General features: G+C 44.1%; 1 protein-coding gene across 2 annotated transcripts in view; it reads right to left on the reverse strand.

Annotated features, from left to right (window-relative positions):
* APBB1IP (amyloid beta precursor protein binding family B member 1 interacting protein) overlaps positions 1–12,148 on the reverse strand; it is an 895,472-nt gene that overhangs the window by 66,870 nt on the left and 816,454 nt on the right. For both annotated transcript variants that reach the window (XM_069211356.1, XM_069211357.1), the window contains 2 exons: positions 10,030–10,128; positions 2,817–2,922 (listed from right to left, as the gene is read on the reverse strand). In XM_069211356.1, coding sequence (XP_069067457.1) covers positions 2,817–2,922; positions 10,030–10,128 — 205 coding nt within the window. The remainder of the gene's footprint in view (positions 1–2,816; positions 2,923–10,029; positions 10,129–12,148) is intronic.

The following is a 12,148-nucleotide window of genomic DNA, read 5'->3' on the forward strand; positions in this document are numbered from 1 at the left end:
TTTAAACTGTGAGTTCAGACACCCAAAACTCCATATCTCTATCTGCTCTCAAAAATAAACTGCACTTTAATAATATTTAAAGGCAGCCTCCATGTTAACCTATGAGAGGGATAGGCCTTGCAACAGTGAAAAACAAATTTGGCAGTATTTCACTGTTAGGACATGTAAAACACATCAGTACATGTCCCACCTTTAACATACACTGCACCCTGCCCATGGAGCTCCCTAGGGCGTACCTTAGGGGTACCTTACATGTATAAAAATGGAAGGTTTGGGACTGGCAAGTGCCAGGTCGAATTGGCAGTTTAAAACTGCACACCTAGACACTGCAGTGGCAGGTCTGGACCATGTTTACAGGGCTACTCATTTGGGTGGCACAATCAGTGCTGCAGGCCCACTAGTAGCATTTGATTTACAGGCCCTAGGCACCTCTAGTGCACCACACCACGGATGCCAGGTGTAACGCATGTCTACATACAGTTGTGCATTAATAAATCCTATGGAAGAGGTGGGTAGTGTGCTGAATATAGCACAGATTAATCACAAGAGTTATCCTAACATTTTTATTGCTGCCTGAAAGCTGAACACATAAGGAACTCTGCAGCAGGTGCTTTTAGCTAGTAAGTGATTGCTAAACAGAGGGCCCTTCCTGTGGTCCCTTTCCAGGTTGGCGCCCAGTGCAGCCGTACTCGTCACACAGCAATTAAGCCGGCCCTGCTTGTGAGTGTGCTGGAATTCAGAAACGCCTTTCTAACCCCTGCCAACCCTGGTCATGGTCAGAGATTTACTGCATGTAATTGCTGGAGTAACTTGCTTTCCAAAACTGGAAAGAAATCCCCAAACTTAAATTAGTTGGAGGGGAAGGGGACTGTCCATGGACAAAAATTATTTCCCTATGGCAGTGATACTCAAAGTATGGCCCAGGGGCCGCAAGCGACCCTCCTGACCTTTACATGCGGCCCCCTGGTGAACTGCAGCACTAGGCTGCTATTATGCGACTCAGCACTAGCATAAAAAGATGTTAAATAAACAGGAAATCATTTATTTAAAGGTTAACGAAGTAAAAGAATGGAAAACATTCATTTTAAAGACATCTTGTAGCAAAAGTCACTTCAGAATTCAAAATGTTTCTTTCATTAACAAGCTGAACCGTTTTCTCTTAGTATATTGGATTATATATGTGCATTGAGGAGTATTTTTTCTTAAAACTGATAGTTTCAAAAATGAATTTAGGAACATTCACCCCACCCCACCCCCCTCAACGACGTGACTAGTGAACTAAGACGCAAGCCAGTTGTTATTTGCACTCTGGATGGCCTGGGTTCCTATTTTACATTAACACCGTTATGGTTTATTAAACCAAACACAGGACAAGGTTTTGTAAGGCGCACATCCTGAAGTTGTGTATTTAAAGGCCCTCTTATATGTGATCATGAAGATAAAGGAGGGAAATAGAAATCAAACAATTGACTAGAATCACACAATTTAGTTAAGTGAAGAAGCTGGGATTACTCCTAGGTTTTCTGGTTTCACATTGTGCAGTTCAACCAATAAATGTTTATGCTTTGTTTCCCCTACACCCACTTTACTGACAAACCCCCTTCTTCCCCCTGCGCCACTACCCCAAGTCTCTGACTGCTGGCATTAATGGGGCCCTCAGTCATATCACAGACCGAACATTTTGGCCCCTGGGAAACATTTTGTGAATACCCATGCCCTGTGGAGACAAAAGCAAAAGGGAAAAAAGTGCATTTGCAGAGCAGGCTACCTTTCTCCAATGTGGATTTTCCCTTGCATACACCTTTGAGTTGGTAGAAGAGTAGATGTTACATGACATTCACAGTAGTGTGCCAAGAAAGCTGTAACAAGTGCAGCTTTCAAAGTGTACTACTACTGGGAGTGTTTGTGAGTTTCCAAAAGACACACATTTACACCAGTGCGTAGGAGCAGCTCGAGTGGCTGGGGCTGGGCGGGGCAAGGGGTGCGGGGGCGTGGAGGGCACGGGAAAAAAATAATTAAAAAAAAAGCACTTACCTGCTTTGCTCTGGCGCCACGCTCCTCTCCCTTCGCTGCTGCAGGCACAGGCTCCAAGCCTGCCCTCCTCCAATCCTGACGCTGCTCAGAGCAGCGTCAGTATTGGCTGGGAGCGCCCAGCCAGGGCACGCCCAGGCAGACTGGGAGCCTGTGCAGGCTCTCAACTGTGTTGCTGGGCTGGAGAGAGCCCTGAGCGCATGTGTGTTTGGCCGGCCCGAGGCGGCCGGCCAAACACACATGCGCTCTGAGGGGGTTGCAATCCCCTCAGCTCGTCACCCCCAAAGCCTCACCCCTTTTACATGGAAATGATAATAAACAGAGTTTATTATTCTTTCCATGTAAAAAGGATTTGCAGCAGTTGCTGCTGGCGGGAGGGCAACGCTCCTCCGCCCATATGGAGGAGCCGCGCTTGCATAGGAGCACGTCTATGTGTGTTAATGTACCACTTTTATTTGTGTAAGGGGCCCTCGATCTGAAACCTTCTGCCTCTGTACTGTCACAGAACTCTCCTAGGGCTTGCAATATCTTTATTACAAATGACCGGGGGTTCTTTATCCCTATTTAGGTATCAGTGCCACTTCTGAGACATTCAATTTGGTCAGTTTCTTATGAGTCAAAGATTGAAAATCAAATCAATATGAACACATTCATTTTGCTGTACTCTCTAAATGTCACTCGCTTTGTATTAATATCCTATTAAGTAGAGAGTGCCTGAATTTCCAAATGTAGGACAAACAAGTCACCCTACATCACAGGAACTTTCTGGTGTGAGGTTTAGTTACCTGCGGCAGTGTTCACTGGGTCCACGTTGCTCAGGTTCGCCCATCGCGTGGCCAAGGTGGCCCTCTGTACAGCTTGTTTATAATTATCATACAACGCCTTTCCATACTGCACATAAAGAAAAGAAAGATTTTACCATGAGGCATAAAGACAAGATACACTACAATATTGCCAAACTGCATTAGTTAAGGGGGGTGTTAATTGCTGAACAACTGGCCCTCGTTACGAGTTCTGACCCTTGCGCAAGCCCCTGTTTGTGCAATGAGCATAATCACAAGTTACGCAAATTTTATCACACCCGATGATTATTTGGGGTGATAGAGATGCAAACCCTGTTAAATTTTAGCATATAAAATCTGCTGGAATATAACATGCGAAAAAAGGCTTTCAATTATTGAGTACCAAAATCAGGATGATTGCCACTTTTGGTGTAAAATTTGTAATACGTGCTATTTTTTGTACTTGATAAATAACGATCCCTGGAAAATATCACACCTTAGATCTCGCCACTTCTAATGTAGGCTTAAACTCGATTCACATTTTGAAATAACTCTATTAAATGCCAGGTATTTGTTGAGATATTTATATGGCAACTTCCTTGGAGGGATGTTCCCTAGAAGCACTGACCATTACTTGAACAGATACAGAAAAAATATCCTGTGTCAATATTTAAGTGCTTAGAAAGAGGCAGTTCTGCAATCCTCTCACCTGCTCAAACATGGCGAAAGGAGTACTCCCTTCTTCACTGAAGTGAGGGTTTTATTTTTGGAATATTTTTATTAACATTTTATGCAAGAACATACAAATAGAAGATATCTATATTACGTCTGCAACAATAATCGGACAGTCTCTTTCGGGCCATCGTACAGGGATGTAAGTACAGAAGGCGGGCAGGAGCCAATAATTGGCAAGGCTACCAACCTCCAGGTACTCCAAACACTGACAGGTGGTCCACACTCAACACTCAGTCCTGGGTCAGCTGAGAGCTCCTATGCTCTAGTCAATAGAACTCTCTCCATTGACCCCCACATTTTCTCACATTTCTTAGGGCCACCCCTGGAAGCGTAGACCACCTGTTCTGCCGCCATGCAAGGGTCCATTCCTGCAATCAACTGTCCCCTGGTGGGGACCTCTCTCACCTCCCACACTCGTGCCAGGTCGCTCTTAGCCACCACCAGAGCCAGAGAACAGAACAATAACTTCCTGCGAGGCACATTGATGTCCCCCGATACTCCCAAAAGCACAAAAGGGGGGGCTAAACGAGGACTGAAGATTTTTCCTATGAATAAATACAATGAGCAGAATGCAGAGGGATATGTGCTTTTGATACATGCAACTGGGCCCTCATAGATGAACATAAAATACACAGTTAGACGTAGCACAGTGCAATGGGAGAGAGAGAGGAAGGACTAGTAAAATCCTTAGTAGTCTTTTCATTCCGTTTTTTTTTACGTAGACGATTGTTAGACTTTTCATCCTTGGCGTTGTCTCCCTTAACTTTTTGCCTCTGTTTCCCAGGTTGTTGATGTCTGATGTTTTGCTGCTTTTGTTACTCTGGGCACTTTACCACTGCTAACCAGTGCTAAAGTGTAAGTGCTCCTTTACAAAATGTGTATGTAATTGGCTTATCCATGATTGCCATATTTGATTTACTAGTAGGCCCTAGTACAGTGCACTAGAGGTGCACAGGGCCTGTAAATCAAATGCTACTAGAGGGCCTGCAGCACTTGTTGTGCCACCCACATAAGTAGCTCTGTAATCATGTCTCAGACCTGCCAATGCTGTGTCTGTGTGTGCAGTTTTTACTGTAAATTCGACTTAGCAAGTGTATCCACTTGCCAGGCCTAAACCTTCCCTTTTCTTACATGTAAGAGACCCCTAAGGTAGGCCCTAGGTATTCTTAAGGGCAGGGTGCAGTGTATGGTTAAGGTAGGACATATAGTAATGTGTTTTATATGCTCTGACAGTGAAATACTGCTAAATTCGTTTTTCACTGTTGCAATGCCTGTCCCTCTCATAGGTTAACATGGGGGCTACCTTTAAATATGATTAAAGTGTAGATTCCCTTTGGGAATGGATAGACATGTGGAGTTTGGGGTCTCCGAGCTCACAATTTTAAAATACATCTTTTAGTAAAGTTGATTTTAAGATTGTGTGTTTGAAAATGCCACTTTTAGAAAGTGAGAATTTTCTTGCTTATACCATTTCTGTGACTCTGACTGTTTGTGGATTCCCTGTCTGGGTCAGTTTGACAGTTGGGCTGGTTGCACCTCTCACTAGACAGTGACACAAAGGGAGCTGGGGTGTAGTCTGCATTTCCTGATGAGGCATCTGTGCTAGGAGAAAGGGGAGGAGTGGTCACTCACACCTGCCCGCACACAATGCAGTCTCCAACCCGCCGGTGAGTGTCTGGGGCCTGGCCTGGGTAAGGCCGGATTTCACAATCAAGAGAGACTTTGCTTTGAAGTAGGCCTACTTCAAAGGAGAAAATGGGTATAAGAAGGACACCCAAAACCACAGACTTTAGAACACTTCTAGAAACCAAGAGGAACCTCTGCCTGGAGAAGAGCTGAAGAGCTGAGGAAGAAGAGCTGCCCTGTCTGTGACTGTGCTTTGTGGAGCTATCCTACAGTTGCTGCTTCTGCCTGTGCTAGAGGACAAATACTGGACTTTGTGTTGCCTTCCTTCTTGTGAAGAACTCTCCAAGGACTTGATTTAGAGCTTGCCTCCTGTTGTTTGAAGTCTCAGGGACAGCAAAGACTTCTCTCTGCCAGCACCTGGAGTCTCTGGAGATACTCCTACTCTGCCAAGTGGTGACCATCCAGTTCCTGGGACCCTGAACGGAGAAGCTGGCAGCCCAAGAGTCAGAAAATCGACACTCGCCTGCAACGCTATCTGAAGATTGACGCCCGGAGCTGGGGAAAAAACGCATCACTAATGGAGGTTGGTGATATCGCAACCCGCGCTGCGTGGATTTCGAATTATTGTGTGACAGTATTTCTGACACAAACACCGCTGGGTGTGTAAAAACAACGCAAGGCCTGCCCAGACCCAAGAGTGCTGACCGGATCAACGCATTGCTCTCCTGCGGAGAGAAGAAATGACGCATGCCGACCTGACTGAAGGAGAAACGATGCAAGGTCTCACTCGTGAGTGATATTTGACGCACACTCGCCTGTGCAGTTATTTTGGACGTGCCCAAGGTACATTTGCTTGTGTATTGTGGATTTTTGTCATTTTGGTCTTGTTTTGTTTAGATAAATATTCTCTATTGTTCTAAATCGGTGTTGTGCCATTTTGTAGTGTTTTAATTAAGTTACTGTGTGTGTTGGTATAAATACTTGACATCTAGCACTCTGACGTTAAGCCTACTGTTCGTGCCAAGCTACCAAGGGAGTAGGCAGGGGTTAGCTGAGGGTGATTCTCTTTTACCCTGACTAGAGTGAGGGTCCTTGCTTGGACAGGGGGTAACCTGACTGCCAACCAAAGACCCAATTTCTAACAACCATCAAAACACACAATGTTTATCTTAATTCCTGCAAACAGCTCAAAAGAGTAATATTTCTTGGATTATATTGTTGCAACATTGGACAAACATTTGCAGAGTACATACATTGCACAATTTATTTTATTTGGAATTTTATAAAGTGATTCTAACCATTGTGTAGTGGTCTCAGGCCTGGGAGCACTTTAGGGTATCAGTGCACATAGGCGTCTCAGACTGAAGTATGGCACATTCACAGGAGTCTGATGATGAGGAAGTCAAACTATCTCCTGGCACGGAAGGAGATGCTGGCCATTTAATATGACCCCCAATATAATGATAAAGCCTTAAGGAAGCAAGAAGGTAAACCCAGTCTAGGGAGTCTGAACAGGCAGAACTAGAGGTCACGCTGGAGAACTGGGATCTCAAAAGGATAATTATCAGAAGGGTCGGTACACAGAACAGCCTCTTCATTGCTTCTTGAATTCCACACGCAGCTGAAGATGTGGCTTTTTGAGTAGTCCCCCTAGGTCATAAGCGTGGCTAGACTCACACCTGCTCAGTGCTGGGATACCCTTCTGGTTGAGAGTAAACTCGCTGTACAAACTGCATAGCAAAACATAAGAAATGGAAGGATGAATAGGTGGAAATGAAAAGAACAACAACCATATCTCTTGTTGCAACATGGTAGAGTGAGTCGCAAGTGCTGATGCAATTCTGAACTAGTAATTGGTTCAACTTGTGAACCAAATGACCAGCATAAAATGTTGATTCTGCACTGGTCATTTGATACAAATGCCCTTTGTAGTCGTTGGAGAAATGCACAAATGCTGGTACAAATTGGCACCAACTCTAGTGATCCTGATGCAATCTGGATATGCTAGTGCAAAATTGAAGGAACACGAATTTTAAAGCTGACAGGAACATATCAGCAATTCATCCTTCTGAGGTTATTTGGTTTGCATGAAGTGGTTTAATAGTAGTACACAATATTACAGCCATAACAAACTTACATCTATTTAAAACGGTATAAGGCAAATTGTTACTACTACTGGGAACACATAGTGGACAAATCATCAGTACTTTACTGGAAAGTCATTTAACAGATTTGAAATCACTGACATATTCTCTGTCTTATAAGCACTAGAACTCATTGAGTAGTATTTTAGCAACTAGTTGCTACACATTGTTTCACATTTTTGTCATATCATTGGCACACCAGATACTATGTATATTTGTAAATTGTATTGGTATGAGTTGCTGGTAGCATGCATCCATACATGATTTATAATCTCATTGCAATCTTAATGACCAATGTTTGGCTGTGACATTTTTAGGGATGTTTTTACAAATTTCCGGTCAATGTAAATCACTAGGGGGGTCATTCTGACCCTGGCGGCCGGTGACCGCCAGGGTCACCGACCACGGGAGCACCGCCAACAGGCTGGCGGTGCTCCTGAGGGCATTCTGACCGCAGCAGTTCAGCCGCGGCCAGAAAGGGTAAACCGGCGGTCTCCCGCCGGTTTACCACTGCCCTTGTGAATCCTCCATGGCTGCGGAGCGCGCTCCGCAGCCATGGGGATTCTGACACCCCCTACCGCCATCCTGTTCCTGGCGGGTCTCCCGCCAGGAACAGGATGGCGGTAGGGTGTGCCGCGGGGCCCCTGGGGGCCCCTGCAGTGCCCATGCCTATGGCATGGGCACTGCAGGGGCCCCCGTAAGAGGGCCCCGCAAAGTATTTCAGTGTCTGCTAAGCAGACACTGAAATACGCGACGGGTGCAACTGCACCCGTCGCACCCCTGCAACTACGCCGGCTCAATTCTGAGCCGGCGTCCTCGTTGCAGGGGCATTTCCTCTGGGCCGGCGGGCGCTCTTTTGGAGAGCGCCCGCCGGCCCAGAGGAAATGTCTGAATGGCCGCCGCGGTCTTTTGATTTTGATTATAAGAGTAGCTTCTTAGAAGGTGGAGTAAGAAAGACTTTGGGACTTTGGGACAGGTGAGAGGTAGAGGAAAGTACCAGGGTAGAATATGTCAAATGTATTTTGTATATTAGTTTTGCCACTCCAGACCTGATTTACCAAAATGTCAGCAAGACAACTTGCTGCACTATGTTTTGTTACACGGATTAAACAGGAATGTGCCATATCTCCTAAAATATGATGCATTCTTGCTATCTCCATCTACGCAGGCACCCTTCTGCCATTGTGCAAGGGTGCATGCATTACGGGTAGGATTGTTTTTGTGCAGGAAGGTACACTTTCTTGTACAAAAACAATCCTTTGAAGTATTTTCCACTTTCTATGTGTGCAAACTATTTTGAAGCAATCCCAGGTTTACTACCCTTAGTAAATCTGTGATTGTGACAAAATCCATGGGTGGTTGCATGAGAACACCCATGCTACACCCATGGAATGCCTTCCCAACGAAAACTAATATAAGGCACAGTGCTTAATTTGTACATAAAAATGTGCTGGTGCCCAAAGCCCTCCTCTTAAACATGCGGCTGCTGAAATTAAATGTGTGAGCACTGAATACTGAGGCAGTGTAATCCTGAAGCCATCTCGGGCCTCTTTAATCTATTTACAGCCACTCCCTGCCCTTTCAGCTCACTCATGCAGCTTTCTGCTTTTCCCCTTTGTGACGTTTTTTCGTTTTTCTCTTCCTCCGTCTTTCCCATATGTGTCTTTTGCTCGTAGTAAATGCTTGAGGCAGAAAAATAAGTGCCGGCCCTCAAAAATAAGTGCCTGTTCTCTTCACTGGAAACAACAAGCACAAATTAAGTACTGGTAAGGTAGCAATTTGCGCTACTCTACATCACTCTGGGTTTACAAAGCCACGTGGAGCCATGCAAGGTAGGTTTGCGTGGCTTAGTATATCTCACTTAAGCCCTTGCATTGCCTTGTGTCACCTTCCTTGATGCAAGGGCAACTCAAAAACTTACTAAATCTGGCCCTCCCTTCATTGTTGCTCTGTTACATAAAAAGGTTGAATGGTATAAAGCCCAAGAGAGGAGTGTAGCACTTGAAAATAGATAAGCAGTATAAAATACAGAATGGTTACATTGTGTGAAATTGTGGAGCCCCTTTCCACTCTGGAACACCCATTGACACTCATAGACATCCCTATCCTTGAGCAAACATGCTTTGCCCCCAAACTGGGAAAAGTAGTGAATATTAAAAGCATCCTGAGTTGATTTGTACATGCAAATTTTGTATGGAAAAACCTGGAGGAATTTGCTCTGAGAAAATAAGTCAGAGGGGGTGGAGGAAAATGGATATTGGATGCAGAGGAAAATGGATATTGGATGCACCGACTCTGAGACCTCAAGTTATGATGATTTTGATCTCGCCAATGCGTCTTTGCGTGGTAACACCACCCGGGGTCTACTATACCCTGTGGTAGTTCCCTGAGCAATAATACAACACTAAAATACAGGAAAACTAATAATGAGGTTCTAAAATGCCAAATAAGTTGCTTGATATGTTTGGTTTTTAGACAAATAGAACAAAGACAACCATTCCCACATCTTATGTGGCAGGTGGTGCCTCCAGGAACATAATGCTTGTGCTCAAAGAAGTGCATATTTCAAGCATATTCTTAAAGCCTTTGGTCTATCGATAAAGCTGAGATTCATCCAAATGCCGTTACTGCAGCTTTAGAGTGTGGCACTGATCCCTCAAGATGGAATGAACTAGGCTGGAATAAGCATAAAAGGGAACACTCTCTCTCACCTTTGCAATCCGTATACCTGTTACCCACAGGTGCAGCGTCCAGGGGTCGTCACAGCACAAATACTTGATGTACTGGGATTCCTTCTGAATCTGAGGATGCTGCAAGAAGACATATTTTTGGAATTTAGAAGAGTGAACTGAAAATGCATACCAGAAAACACGGAAGTGGTAATATAAACTTCTGAAGAACCAGTCATAGGAAAAACTATGGATATCGGTGACAACAAGCAGGATATATTTAGCACTGCAGTTATTGTTGTGATTCCAAAGAAAGGCCAGGCGTCCTAATTTCAATCGGTCATCATTTAAGGTACGAAATAAGACTATTTAAAACACTTTTAAACTATGTTCACTATAGTAATAATAAATATATCACATGCAAGTGTGCCTGTTACTTCCTGGACCTGCATTATATATATAGTGTAATGTCCCTATCAGTGCTGTGGTGCACTAGGTGGGAGCACCCGGTGCAGACCGAAAAAGTGCACCCTATTACAATAAATGTGCTGCCCTCAAGGCAGCAGAAATATTGTGTTTTCCCCAGGGGAAATGCATTAGTGAAAGACAGACTCTGGCTGTTTGAAGCCACTAGTCCACCTTTCACTATGAAGGCAACAACTTGACATACATTTGAAAGGGAAGCCGAGATCCCCTGCAGGCAGGTCCAATGCACCTAAATGCAGGGGAGCCTTAGACCCCTTTTTCTCTTCCAAGGAGCACCACAAAGTGTTGCACTCTCAGCACATCGTTCGACAGCTCCTTTGCCTCTCTCCATCAAGTCTGTAATATGTTATGCACAAGAGGCAAAGTGTTTCCTCATTTCCATACTGGCATGACTTCATGCAAATGAGGAAATGCCACCTCATGATCAAGCCTGTGCTAAATATGTGCCAGTACAATCCATATTGCTGAAGGGGTTGCACAAACATCTGTGGCTTAATACCAGATTGCCCCGATGGCACAAGCGTCAAGTGCAAATGCCTATTGTGCCCGAGGGGCACTTAGTGTAATAAAGTCCATGGAGCACTTATTGGAAATAAAAAAAAAATCCCTGATAAGACACTTTTTGAAAAGTGGATTCTTAGTTGGGGTGGATGGTAGCCAACCCCCACCTAATAGTAATAAGGCCACTATTCTTGGCCAATAAAGGTTCAGAACTTTAAACAGTTAAAAAGTCAAAAAAACAATACAATAAAAATACAACTCCAGTTTTTAATGAAAAAAATGACACCAAAACAACGAAAATCCAATAAGGGGATCACTTTTAAATAAAAATAGCACCAAAAGTGCTACCCCCAGCTTCTCTCTGATGCCTGACAGTTTAGATGAACAAAGGAGGGGGCAGGCCCAGGTATTAGCTACATCTCCCCAGGGTAAGGACCTTGAAGTTAATTAAGTTCTTGGGTACTGCCAAGCTGGTCATCCAATCACAGGAACATAACACAATTCCCCACTCCCAAAGCCCAAGTCTCAGCTCTGGGAGCAAGTTCACACCTCTTGAATGGGCTATTCTGCTCCATGGTGACAGTTGAAAGCGTATTGAGATGTGCTTCCAAAGGCTTTATGCAGGTAAAAGGCAACTTTTTATAAGTACCTTTTGTTTAAAATATTTAATACAAATCCAACTTTACCATTATATTGGGCTTGTAATATATATTTTAAAATTAGCAAGAATGAACTCTGTAGCTGGTTCCAAAGATGGAGATAACATTATTAAATTGAATATGGTATCGCAATGTTTTCTGATTGGACAGCTAACTGTGCTACAGTAAAAACAGCTTCAGGGCCTTGTCACTGCAAGGACACGTTTAACATTAAATATTTCTCTCTCTTGCTCTTAAATACCATGCACTTTACCTTATGGGCATTTAAGTCCTGCTCAAGGGTGACTCAATATTTAAAAGGAGGGGTTAGGCCTGTCAAAAGTCTTTTTTTTGGGCAGGTCAAAATTTGTAGTTCTAAAACTGCAAAGACAGGCTCCAGAGGTAGAAACTGTTCTATCTGGACGTTCAATGCCAGTGCCTACATATGAACAAACCTGCAAGAAGTTTTTAGCCACACCAAAGAATAAACAAAGTGCGATGAGCAGCTCGATGGGGGGGAGTGAGCCTGTGGCTCT

Source organism: Pleurodeles waltl, chromosome 10 (genome assembly GCF_031143425.1).
Source record: "Pleurodeles waltl isolate 20211129_DDA chromosome 10, aPleWal1.hap1.20221129, whole genome shotgun sequence".
In the NCBI taxonomy this organism is placed as follows: domain Eukaryota; kingdom Metazoa; phylum Chordata; class Amphibia; order Caudata; family Salamandridae; genus Pleurodeles; species Pleurodeles waltl.